This window comes from Sinocyclocheilus anshuiensis, unplaced genomic scaffold, assembly GCF_001515605.1.
Source record: "Sinocyclocheilus anshuiensis isolate Anshui unplaced genomic scaffold, SAMN03320099.WGS_v1.1 scaffold734, whole genome shotgun sequence".
Lineage (NCBI taxonomy): Eukaryota > Metazoa > Chordata > Actinopteri > Cypriniformes > Cyprinidae > Sinocyclocheilus > Sinocyclocheilus anshuiensis.
In genome coordinates, this window is record NW_015544176.1 from 764,883 (window position 1) to 778,289 (window position 13,407).

General features: G+C 38.1%; 1 protein-coding gene across 1 annotated transcript in view; it reads right to left on the reverse strand.

Annotated features, from left to right (window-relative positions):
* Positions 1-1,974: 1,974 nt before the first annotated feature.
* LOC107696222 (GMP reductase 1-like) overlaps positions 1,975-13,407 on the reverse strand; it is a 19,293-nt gene continuing 7,860 nt past the window's right edge. The window contains exons 2-9 of the mRNA XM_016496482.1: positions 8,670-8,789; positions 8,344-8,427; positions 6,044-6,217; positions 5,823-5,929; positions 5,671-5,731; positions 3,961-4,003; positions 3,649-3,808; positions 1,975-3,520 (exon numbers count right to left, since the gene is read on the reverse strand). Coding sequence (XP_016351968.1) covers positions 3,340-3,520; positions 3,649-3,808; positions 3,961-4,003; positions 5,671-5,731; positions 5,823-5,929; positions 6,044-6,217; positions 8,344-8,427; positions 8,670-8,789 — 930 coding nt within the window. The 3' untranslated portion in view covers positions 1,975-3,339. The remainder of the gene's footprint in view (positions 3,521-3,648; positions 3,809-3,960; positions 4,004-5,670; positions 5,732-5,822; positions 5,930-6,043; positions 6,218-8,343; positions 8,428-8,669; positions 8,790-13,407) is intronic.

Sequence of the window (13,407 nt, forward strand, 5' to 3'; positions counted from 1 at the left end):
GATGTAACTACAGAAGAGTCAAGTTTTAAATAGGAAAAATATAGAAACTCTTTGGTCATTTTTGAGCGAGATGCTAACGGTCTAATCAGATTCAATGATCTATGCTAAGCTACAGCTAAAAGTGCTACTGCCAGACCCGGAGATCGGCTGAATGGATTTGAAAACGGTAAAACTCAACTGTTTAACTCTAGAGGAGTTGGAAAATGAGCCTATTTTCAAAAATAGGGGAGTGTTCCTTTAAGATGTATTTTGTGATATACAGGAAGTCATTGGTCATTCCTCAGGAAGAAGTGGGTTAAGATATAGCAGTAATACCCCAGGCTTGCTGGATTAGAGGTGTTACAGGTCTTGTCATAAAGAGATTATAAGTCTTCCATTGGAAGGGAAATGGAAGCTGTTTCTAGTTTCTTTGTTCACTTGCCATTGGGCAGAAAGATCCATGATCATAAAACCTCCGGATTGGACCTTTACCTACTGTTTGACTCGGTAGAGGCAGGTTGCCATATTGTCAGTGTTGTTGTTTTCTCCATAGCTTCAGTGCTGTGGATTTACTGGACCTATAGTATGTAAGACACCATGCAGAAATGTTTAGCAAGACTCTTAAAGAAAAATTGAATGTTGCATCCAGTCCTGAGGTTCTGTTTTCTTGGAATTGTATCAGAGGAGTCTGGCCAGTAGCAAGAGATGGTTGTTGGGAGAGGAAGTAGTGTTTTGCACCTTATTTAGAATGGAAACTAGATATAAAAAATATAAATCCCTAGGTAGGAAATCATTGTGAAAGGCCATTTTTTTTCTTTTGGTTCATTTTATTTCCATATGCGTGCATACTCTGTAAGTTGTGCAAAAATATTGTACTTGCACTAGCTTTTTTTAAAAAGAAAACGAATATAAAAAAATTTGAATTGAAATTCTATTTTCTAATTGTGGTGTGTCTATTTGTAGGATACACTCACGTTGTTTCTTGGATTTTTTTGGTCCCTTTCTTTGATGGTGCTTGCCGGTTTTCTAGTTAGAACTTATTTCATTATTCTGAACAACAAAACAATATTTGATTCAGGTTGTGAACAAATTTGTTTAAAAAAGAAACTGTCTGTATACCAGTACAAGTTTATTGTTGCAGTATACACGTACTAATAAAAATTACAGTGCCAATTGCAAACTGCACCCTTTTTGGAGTTTGTGATTTGTGAGAATGGGATTTCAAAGGTCAGATACAGTGGGCATATTTCAAAGACAGACATGAAGCTATACTCGCAAGCAATTGCACACAGAGGTATTCCACAGGCTTCTTTGGCTCCAGTGCACCTAGTCAATGGAGTGTGGGTGTTGGCGGAGGTGGCGGCTTTGAGTATTCCCTTCTGTTCCGGGCTGGATCATTCATTTGAAAAAGTGTAGATGGAAGACATTGAGATCTTATCAGACACCATCAAACCCACACTTGGCTGTGGGAAACAGTTATGACCGATACAATAAGCCAGACTGATTCAGCGCTGTCTGCTTGTCTGTACTTGTGTTTACCATTTAGTTTTAACCACAGTATAGTAGTTTAAAAAGAAGGTAAGTTGAGTATAAAAGTCTGAATATACACATTTAATGAAAATATGAATTACACTATCATGTTTGAGCCAATGGGATTCGCTTGGGTTCCTAATAAAGTGCAACAGTCGAGTTCCGGGAGTAAAAATCCAATTCCTTTTTAACAATTTATAAACCATTAAAGACAGACCTACTGTGAGCTATGAGGTGGTTAATCGATATTATATGTTTTTGTGGATGTATGGTCACCCTACTTTTATTCAAGCTATCAGCCTGTATTATTTCAATTTATTATTTTTTAATAATTAAAAAAAAAAAAAACTTTAGTCCCCACCCACTCCCATGAAGCAATGTAAATCAGTCTCCCTATGCTCTCAAACTAAAATATTTGTATGAATAATATGCATATTTTACAATAAACAAAGTGTTGTTTCTGTATAATCAACATCTTTAAATCAATAGTTTATATTTATCTTTTTTTTTTATTATTGCATTTGCAATGCTTCGTGTGATTGTATTTCTTTCCCCTCAGTAAAACCGTTCTCAGTCTTGTACCTTTGCCTTTTTATCTGATTTTCAAGTACTTTTTTACTTCAAATCAAAGTTTGTAATGTTGTGATTGACCTCATAGCTGGTTGGTTTGGTTCATGTTTTATAACTCTTTAACAAAGAGTTTTTCAAAAATCCTTATGTGAAAAATTAATGGTAAAAATACTTTTGGAACCAAGCCCATTATCTCTCGTTTCATACAAACTCAATTGGTGCCATCTCGCTTTTCAGTTATCAACTGTAGTAAAATAGCCTATTACCTGAGAGGACATCAGTATTTCTATTACCGTAGTGTATAGGCTGATTGTTTTGTTTGTTGTAATGGACAAATTTTCCTTAGCATATTATAGTTCCATACACAGTCAGCCAGTCATTATTGCAAAATAATGATGATAATAAAGCAATTTAAGGCATAAAAAAAACACATTTCTTGTTCAGATGTTTATTCCTCCATATGTAATGTTTTACTCGTAATACATTTAATAAAGTATTTTCTATCTCATCTAAACTGCACAAGGCATGTTGAAGAAATTAGGTGCAGCAGTTTTCACATTCCTCTGGTCTGATATGACATCCCACCACACCCTCTGTACAATCACAAAGGAAGCAAGCCAGCAGAAATTGTCCACAACAGTACACATTGCACCACTCGCTGCTCAAATCAACTCAAAGTTACAACACGCAGGGACTAGATCTTAATGTGGCAGAGAATTTTCTCTGCTGGTGTGTAAATTCTCCACTAACATGCATTTCTTTCTCTCAAGCTCTCAAACCGTCATGCTGATTGTTACACTCTAGGAAGACAATGGGTTGCATAGTTACAAAGAATGAATTCGCCTCGGAATTATCCTGTCAAGAGACTTGATGTTTTCTTATTCACCCTCTGTCTCGTACAGATGCAGACCCACTACATACTTTAGAGAACTTGAAATGAATAAAACTGAGCATGCTGCAACATAATTGGTTTTCCAAGGCAATGTGTTGGGGTTCAGCAAGGTTCCTGAGCAAAACAGTATCTATGGGTCTGTCTGTATGAGTGTAAGAGTTACATAATGAATCAGATACTGTAGATTCATGAATCTAAAGAGCACAGAAAACTTGAAGACAGAGGGAAATATGTTTATGAATGTGTCTGCCATTTAAAGGTACAGTGCGTCCAAATTCACAGAACAGTAACAGAATTATCATTTTCAGCTCAACTATTCCTTAACTGGTGAATCTGCATTTGTGAGTGTATGTTTTTAGTGTGCATGACTAAGTGAACATTTGGCTAGACTGCTGTGTGACTCTGATGAAGGTCGTCCTGCGGCTCAGTTCTTTGAGTTTGGCAGCTCCTACATATGTGCAGGTGGACCGCAAGCCGCCCAAGATGTCCCTGATGGTGTTTTCCACGTCACCTTTGTAGGGCACCTGGACCGTCCTGCCCTCCGATGCCCTGAAATCACATAAACAGACCTACATAAGATGCCCTGCAGTATCACAGTTATTTTTGTAGCAAATGCACTTAAATCCCAATATGTATAGCCTTAAATATGCCCTATACATGTATGAAAACATCCTCACCTGTACTCTGCTACCCCTCCGACATACTTCTTCATGGCAGTGTCTGAACTCATCCCATAAAACAGCTTGAACTTTTTGCCATCTTTTTCAATGAGTTCACCAGCACATTGATCATGTCCTGCTAACATTCCTCCTAACATGACAAAATCTGCCCCAGCACCTAACGTAAAATTCATTATTAGATACATTAATACTTTATACCTAGTTAGACAACAATACATATAATAGCATTTTTTAAATGGTACAAGAACAGTAAAATTATATATCATTAGAGATGTTGGAAACATAAAAAAAAATAAAAAATGAATTCACCAAAAGCTTTAGCAACATCTCCAGGGCAACTGCAGCCTCCGTCCTAGAAGACAAAAAAAAAAAAGCTTTACTACAAACTCCTATAGTTACATAAAGTCATATAAAATACAGCACAGTTGCAAAGCATTCCTATAGCTCATATGGTAAAGTATGGTGATAGCGATGCATACTGTAGGTCATGGATTCAAATCCCAGAAAATGCATGAGCTGATAGAAATGTGAAAACAAAACAACAAAAACTGTTAAACTTGTTAAAGACAAGTTAATTGGTTTTCAGTTATAAATAAATTCACTGTTATGTCTTTCTCCAAGATTGCTCCCAGAACTGTTAATGACAAACTTGTGAATGACAAACAAGTTCAGTTGTCACATTAAAGAAATACACTATTGGAGACTGTTTTGTTTAAAACAAAAAAAAAAAAGGGATGACGTATTTTTGTATGCCAAATCCCAGAAATGACTAAGCATTTTAGCACTTCCGGTTCCATCGCTCCAAAATCAAAGCTTACTGTTGGTTTTTATTACTTCAGTCTTTTTATTTCTAGAGATTGTATTTAGGCTTCAAAATGAATAAGTTGTGTTCATTTGTGAAGATTATTATGATGAACAAAACATAAACTTTTCATAAACTTTTGTTGGTCACAGAAATTAGTTTTTGCAAAAATTAAAAAGCCACTGGAAAAATTCTATTTGGTTTTGTCGAGGGAACCAGGGTGATACTAATTTACAGGCTAGCCTATGAAAACACGTCATCGCTGCAACACTATTCTAACAAAAAAATATGCATGAACTAAAAGAAATAAGTCTGGTAACTGGTTAAGTGTTAAAGGGGTCATATGATGCGATTTCATTTTTTCCTTTCTCTTTGGAGTGTTACAAGCTCTTGGTGTATAAAGAAGATCTGTAAAGTTGCAAAGACTAAAGTCTCAAACCACATGTGGTTGCCGCAAGCCCACCGGACGCTCATTCGTCGAATCCGCCGGCCGCGCCATTCTCAAGCTCACCGGCCTCTCACTCAGCTCGCCGGCCGTTCCTCACTCTAGGCCGCCGCTGCGTGTGACGCTGTGTTTCGTTGTGAAAGCGAAGCTACTTTGTTTGGCCTTCCAAAAGAGGACACGCGTAAAAAGACAGTATAATTCATTATAATACGTAATTATGTCCTCACTGGATGCAACAAATGCCTAGTTTGTAATGGGTTTTAATGTTTTTGTCTCGTCGCTCCGGCTGGACACGGCATCACAGTATGGTAGGGGCGTAACATTTCCGTCACACGCTTGAGGTATTCGGCCAATCACATCGCACTGGATAGCTGGCCAATCAGAGCACACCTCGCTTTTCAGACCGATGAGCTTTGTAAAAATCGACACGTTTCAGAAAGGCGGGGCATAGAGGAGAAACAATAATGTACATTATGTGGAACATAATGTTTTTTTAAACTTAAACCACATAAACACATTTCATTACACCAAATACACAAAATAATGTTCTTTTTAGCAGCATCATATGACCCCTTTAATGAAGACTTTTAGTCTTTCTGAGGGGGCGTGTAAAACTGAAAAGATAGGGAAACACTGGCATTGAATTGAGGATGCTGCCCTCTTGTGGTAGTGTGATGTCATTGTTTTGTGGGTTCCCACCTCTCAGTCTCATGCATTGCATTACAGCATGGTAACATGCTAACAGTAGTGATAGCCATTTAAAGAGCCTCACAGAGATGATGTGTCCCTTCAGTCCATGGGCCGAGTCAGCACACTCGATAACAGCGCAGAACCTGAAGTTCACATTGTTTTCAAATCAACGTGCTCCAGATTAAGTAATATGTAATTTCATTTAAAAGATTGTCTACTATGAATATGTATTACAGTGTTGGGAAATCTAATGTGATACCTGGCCCAATGCCCACTTTAATGATATCAGCTCCAGACAGAATGAGTTCCTCCACCATCTCCCCTGTCACCACATTTCCCGCCTAAATGATCAAGATGTGTTATATGATATTTTTACTTAAAAAAACTAAAAAATATATATATTTTTGTCTTATTGATATGACATTTGTTATATTATGTTTGGGCAAAAATCTCACCATGATGGTGTGCTTTGGAAACCTTTCCCGAACTCTTTTTACAAACTCCACAAAGTGTTCAGAGTAGCCATTAGCGACATCCAGGCAGATGTACTGGATGAGAGGAATGGCCTCCAGGATGCTGCACAGTTTCTCCAGATCCGCTGCTCCACTGCCCGAGCTGACCGCCACATGCTGAGGAGGAGAGGAAAGGAAAGATGGCTTCTGTCATTCACCACATGAAAATTATGAATTAGCTGTCTAGAAAGCTTTTGTATGCTTTATATAACTCAGGTTGCATTGCCTAATTTGCTGTCATTCTGTTCTGATAAAAAATTGGTATGTAGGGGAGACCGGGGGCAATTTTAACACACTCAATTCCTCCAATAAGAAACAAGCTAGAGTGATGACACTTAATCTGCACATGCTCAGTAGGATTCTCTCTTTGCCTGTCAAAAAGGAGCACCACAATCATTTCATCTCAGCAGAAGTTTTTAACAAAATGATTTTGAAGTATGAAATTTACTTTTTGGATGTATAGTATTCTGCTGTCTAAAGTTTAGATGACTGCAAATTTAAACTTATATACATTTTATCTGTAGGTTATTGAAAAATATCATGAACAACCTATGCTAATATAGGCATGGCTAGCTAGCATACAAGATTTTATCACGGCTGCAATATCAGGGGCAATTGTAACTTTGCGTTACAATTGCCACCGAGCCACATGGCCCAGTGTAAGCAACTAGTTTGTCTGTGTCTGTTAGAAAATGAACATTTAAATGTAAAACTATATTTAAAAATTATTAGTATTAAACATTAAACAATATGTTGCTTTTAAAACATAAAAAAAATGGATTAAAGACTGTTATTGACTCATGAGCTGATTAATGTATTTGAATAAAATATATTTAAAATATTTATATATATATATATATATTAAAATATATTTAAATAATTAAAATCTAGTTACACTAGAATAGTTGCCTAGTCTTCTGCAAAAATAGAAATAGACTTTTACTTTTTAAATGCATATGATGCCTGACATCTAAAAGAATTTCAACCATACACAAAAAAAAAAAAAAAATCTTAACATTATTAGATACTATAGCAGTAAAGTGATTACTTTGAGGTTGGCTTTTATTTGAGATACAGTCTGTTAATATGGCTGAGTTTTCAGAGTTACAATTGCCTACAAACACTGTTACAATCGCCCCACATATAATCAATCAATTGCTATCAAATGCGTGTTAGTCTGTTGAAAGGCTATTACAGACATCATTTATTCGGTGTGACAGTTGCTCAGGTGTTGCTTTGGCTGGTTGCTATGGTGTTTTGGATAATAGCTGGGTGGGATGCTAGGCCTTGCTGGGATGTTTTATCTGATATAAAACCAGGCTAAAGTAGGGCTGTCGCGGTGAAGGAATTTCCCTTGCGGTAATTTTGAGTAGCTCAATAGCGTGGTATGCGGTATTATCGGCATATATATATATACATATATATATATAATCTGTGTGTGTATGTGTTACGATATAACGAGGTCATATTCAGAAGCCAGTGAAACCGAAACCAACTCGTTCTAGACGTTCTAGCTCGTTTCACAAATATATATGACTCGCAAGTAATCGCACGTGCTCAGTTGATCTCTCTCTCATTCGTTGTCTGTTTAGGCTTGTTAAGTGCAAATCTACGGAGCCTCAGTACAAATCAGCATGGTACACATTAATATTCAGTACACATGCACGAAGTGTAAAACGAGAAGGGCATAACCCTATGAAAAAAGAAAACACGCAAAAATTGCGGTTGTTGCATTCCTCTGAGGTTTGCTCGTCAATCGCACGGTATTGCTATATTACGTTATCGCGACAACCCTACATGTGGTGATGTAGGGGCTGTTTTTTTTTTTTTTTTTTTTTTTTTTTTTTAAGGCTTTCTTCAATAATATTAATAATACTAATATGAATTATATAAATATACTAACATGCTAATTAATTAAAATAAACCATCATTAAAAAGGTTATTTATAACACCATTAAGGTTCTATATAGAACTTTCAAAGCATGGTTCTTTATGGAACCCTATAAAAAGGGTTCTATTTAGCACCAAAAAGTGTTTTGCTATTGTTACAAGCTGAAGAACCCTTTTTTTTTGGTACTGTCTAGAACCATTTTTCGTAAGAGTGTAATATGGCATTGGTAGTAGGCAGTTGCTAGAGTGTTTAATGTGGTTTGATGTTGCTATATGGTTTCTAGATGGACTGTACTGCTTAATTAAACAGCTTTTGGTTAAGAAAGGCAAGAAAGTCATTTTTGCCCTTTCACCTCAAGGCACTCTGGATGACTGGCTGCAAAAGTCTTCCACTCCTCCAGGGAGTAGTGCTTCTGGATGGCTGTGAAGAGAGTGTGCTGAAAGACAGATCAGAGAGACGTCTGAGAGGGCAGTGAGTGTCTGGCACTGAGACAGACAGAAATATAAGAGCCTCTTGATCCCAGTGCATGGAAACAGGACACAGCTAATTATGTTTCAGTGAGATCTTGATAATCACAGAGATAAAACATAGTAAAACAAGACTTTCCCTGGGTTATATTGCAAAGATACAGGTACTGTGTTTAATCAGTTACTGTGCTTTGTTTAAAGAAGCACTCACCTTGCTGAGCACCTGTGCCATCTCAAAAGTGCCGGTGGTGTCCATGTTAGCAGCGATGATCGGGATGCCATTGTAAGTCTGCTTTGAGTTCCGGAATGTGAAGGTCCTCTGCAGGTCAACCTTCAAGAACGAAACATGTAGAGGAAATAACTTTCCAAACATACAAACAGTACATGTGACAGTGTGAAAAGCCTAATTTTATTGGATAGGCCCATAATCAACCCAAACATCCTGTCCTATTCTCCTGTCCCTGTAACCCATTCAAACATGCACTCAAATATATTGCCACTAAAATTAAAATATATTTAGACCCATCTAATTGACCCATATCCACTGTAACAACTGAAAGGAGGTCATTCTCCATGTCTCGCAGATGTTAAATACAATTTTCCTAGGCAATAACAAATATTTTTATGTTTAAGCATCTGATATAACAATATGCGGAAACAATTTGTAGAAGAATTTCAATTTAATGCTTTAGAAACAATAGTGATATGCTATTATACACACACACACACATATATATATAAATATAATTTATTTATTTACTTTTTTTTTTTTCCTGAATCATCCAAAAATGTGTTTTTTCAATAGCTTGAGTGACTTGACAATTGTCTGTATACCACTCAGAATTACCTTAGTGCAGAAATGCGGACGTGCAGATAAATATTAAGATTCAGATAAGGGATCCTATTATGCCCATTTGACAAGATTTAGCTCTAAGGTGTCCTCAGCATGTGTCTGTGAACATTCAGCTCAAAATACACCACAGAACATTTATTATTCCATGCTGTAAAAACACCTTTTTGAGTGGAAGCAAAAACTTGCTTTTTTGTATGTTTCTTTAAAGGCAAATGAGCCGTTCCCCACCCCTTTTTTCAGAAGAGGGCTGTGCCATAGATATGTATAGGTAGATTCAACATTCGACCGCTCCAGACATGTCAATGTGTCCTCCATCTTGGAACGGACTATGTGTTGTCATTCACAGTTAAAATCAACGAGTTTTCCAAGATGCCACAGCATTGCGCAGCATCTGGTTGTAAAATCTGCTGAAATTTAAATTCACAAAGAAATGGGATATACCTTCACATGTAAGAATGTGTTAGTTTGTGTTTCTAATATGTATTAACTCAATATTACATGTTTTTAAACTACGGTAACTTTTTAATGCCATGTTAGCTAATGGGTTTGTCTTATTGTGTTAGTTCAGCAAAATCATCTGCTGAAGTATATTGCACATATAGACATTCATACATGAGTACAACTACAGTTGTAATGCAGATGATCAGTCAACTTGCTCTCCAGTGTTCACGGATTGGCTTTGACCATTCCAATATGGCGTATATCAGCCCATAGAAACAGACGCTAATAAGGCATCTACCTATAAATATCTATGGGTTGTGCCTTTACACTGCCTCGGTTACTAAGGCAACAACAAACAATACATCTGTTTTTTATCATCTCTATCACACTCATGTGACGTTGGAGTTCTTTGTCATCATGAAAAGTTTATTCTTTGCATGTGTTTAAGAAGCTTTGTCAGTTTAAACATTTAAATAACAGTTCTTTCTGGTCCTCGAATCTAATTGGCTGAGAGCCTTTTCTAGGCGTACAAAATTCTAGTGATAACAGAACTCCTACCGTTTCACCGTTTGTATCCCTCTGCTTGCAGTATTTCAACTGTTTCACAGCGAGTGTCATGGTGGACGCCCAAATCCACTATAATTTTATAAATTTAATACTGTTTTTGTGTCATGGAATGTAGTTTTATGGCTGTTTCACACTGCAAGCTTGAGCTTTGCATCAGCTTCGCGTCAGCTTCACGTCAGCATAACTTCGTCACTGCTGCAGACTTGCGAGAGTATTCACACTGGACGTGTTTGTACAGTGTCACAGTAGCGGCTCCAAAGCTACATATTTCTTTACAAAAACAACTATAAATTTGTTTTTAGAAGTTGGTCATTTATAAACATGAAAGTTTTAAAGTCTTAAAAGTTTAACACGGGTATACGCATGTAAAATGTAAACAAAAAAACAGCTCAGATTATGTTGTTTCAGTCATACTTTGATATAGAACGTGCTGTTTATAATGTTTTTTTTGATACACCATAATTTCACTCAAACTGAATAAGTTTAAATGGGTAAATCTTCTATACATATTGTTGATTCTTCATTTTCTTTTCTGACATGCTCCAATTCTTGTTATAACACACTAGGCATGTTTATTCTGTGACTCTGCACCGAAACCATCGCTTCAGCGCTGCTCACGTGACATTCCTGCTTGATGCTCACGTGCTGCTTCTGTTCCCAGTGTGAATGCACTCATTTGTTAACATGCATGCCAAAAAAAATATGTGCTGCTTACATGCCACTCACGCTTGTGGCGTGAAACCGGCCTTAGGAGCTTTTTAGGCGAGCTTTTTCGCTGGCGAAACGTGCATTCAAGATAAGTATAGTGAAGCAGATCCACGCGCATATCCAGCCCAAGGACTACTTCATAGCTGTTGATCTGAAAAATGCTTATTTTCAAATTCAGATAGCCCCTCATCTCAGGTGCTCCCTGCGATTTGCATTTGAAGGTGTTGCATACCAATTCAAAGTGTTACCGTTGGGGCTGGCTCTGGCCCCCCGCTCATTCACGATGATCATGAATGCAGCACTTCCCCCTGAGACTCAGCCGCATGCACGTGCTGAACTACCTCGCGCACGATACTTGCGTGCTTATCAGCACAGAGAGTTCAGTCCATTCACTATATGCTCTCAATGCCATTCAGAGCCCAGGTTATTACAATACAGGCATTCTGCCCCTCCAAACCAGCCTCTGATTCAGTGTCACAGAGGCGCGCCATGTGCCCCGTGCATGTGCTGCGTGCTGCATGCTTATGTAGACAGAACTAGCCAGTTTCGAACTTCGGAGCAGTTTTTCGTCTGCTTCACGGGCGTTAAGAAAATCGGCCCGCTGTCGAAGCAGAGGCTGTCACACTGAATTGGAGAAGCTGTTCGCCTAACTTATGTTTCCCGAGGACTCGACCGCCCAATGGAATTGCGTGCCCAAGTCTGGCTTCTTCATGGGCCTGGGTTAAGGCATGTCAATTCAGGACATCTATCTCGCAGTGGGCTGATCATCTCAGAACACTTTCACGAGGTTTTGCCCGCTCATACAGTTTGGCGGAATATGTGAGCACCAACATGTTTGGGACTTTGCTTGCTACTGCATGCGTCTAGTCTACTGTATCGGCTCTGTTCAAGCTGGGCCCAGCTTGGTTTTCATACGGTGGGGTTTTATACGTTCCCCATATGTAATTTCGAGAGACCAACTCGATATGTCTGCGGTTACTCAACGTAACCGTGGTTCTCCGAGAGGAGGAAACGAGAAATTGCGTAAGCTGCTGTGTGGAAAACTTCCTCAGAGCCTCAACGACTCTTGCTCAGTCAAAGATTCTGAGGTAAATTGGTGGCCGATATGGCAGCTGAGCCTGCCAATCAGGTGAATGCTTGAACGCCGTTGACTATTGCCAAAGACTATAGAATACCCAAGACGTGTCACTCGTATAGTTTTGAAAGGGGAAAAATGCAACGCTCAATATGGCCACTCTATTGAACTAAGCCCCGCCTTCTGAGAAAAAGAGCCAATCGCTAATCTGTAAAGTCATCTTGTCACTGCCCGGTTGCTATAGAAACAGTCTGCATTCTGGAGAGATGCTCTTAGGACTGCGCATGCGCATTGGCTGGTCTAGCCTGAAAAATACGCTTTTATTTCTAACGCTATTGGAGCATAAAAAACAACATTTATGAGACAGTTGTTGTCAGATTTCATTGGTGATTTTAAATCTGAAATTTAATCGTAAACTTGGCGAAAAGTTTTGGAGAATTTGATGTTTCCCCATTCAAAGAGATAAGAGTTGCACTTGCATGCCCGAGAGGCGTTTCAAAGATGGCCGCCGAGTGAAATTACTTGTCTTAAAGGGACTTTGCTATTGCCGAGCAATAGAGTGATTCAATCAGGCTTCAGCATCTCGGAGGAAAAGGGTTTCCCCATACGTGATGTCTCGTTCCGTCCTTTCAGGGAACCACGGTTATGTTGAGTAAACGGAGACGTTTTACCCCTTTCATTCTGTTTTTCCTGTGTGTGCATAATTGACTATGTCATCTTTAAAGGGGTCATATGACGTTGCTAAAAAGGAACATTATTTTGTGTATTTGGTGTAATGAAATGTGTTTATGCGGTTTAAGGTTAAAAAAGATATTATCATGCTAATTTATGTAATTATTTACTTAGTTTCATTGCGAGAAAGTGAACCAACTCCAGCATAAGACTAAAAGCAGCCTAATGTTTTTAATATGACTGAATTTGTATTTAACATGATAACAAATTAATAGAAATATTGTAAGTTACTAATTATAAGCTTACATTTCCTCAGTTACTCAAAAAGCAGCTACAGAAAACAAGCAAAGAACATTACCAAAGAACATCATCACAAGCTCAGTCTTTATGCACTTTAAAAACACTCCCGTTAAAATCAGTGAATATACACTGTATGATGAATAAATCTCTTATACTTACATCGCACGTACATCTGCGCTTTGTTGTTTATGAGGAGAGAATTCGTGAGTCAGAATTCAGTCAGCGCATGCTAAACAACGGAGCACCGCTGTTTCAGTGATGACTCATCTGAACGCATCTGATTGGCCATTGCATTCATAAGCTCAGCATAATCGTGTGTGATTGGTTAGAACG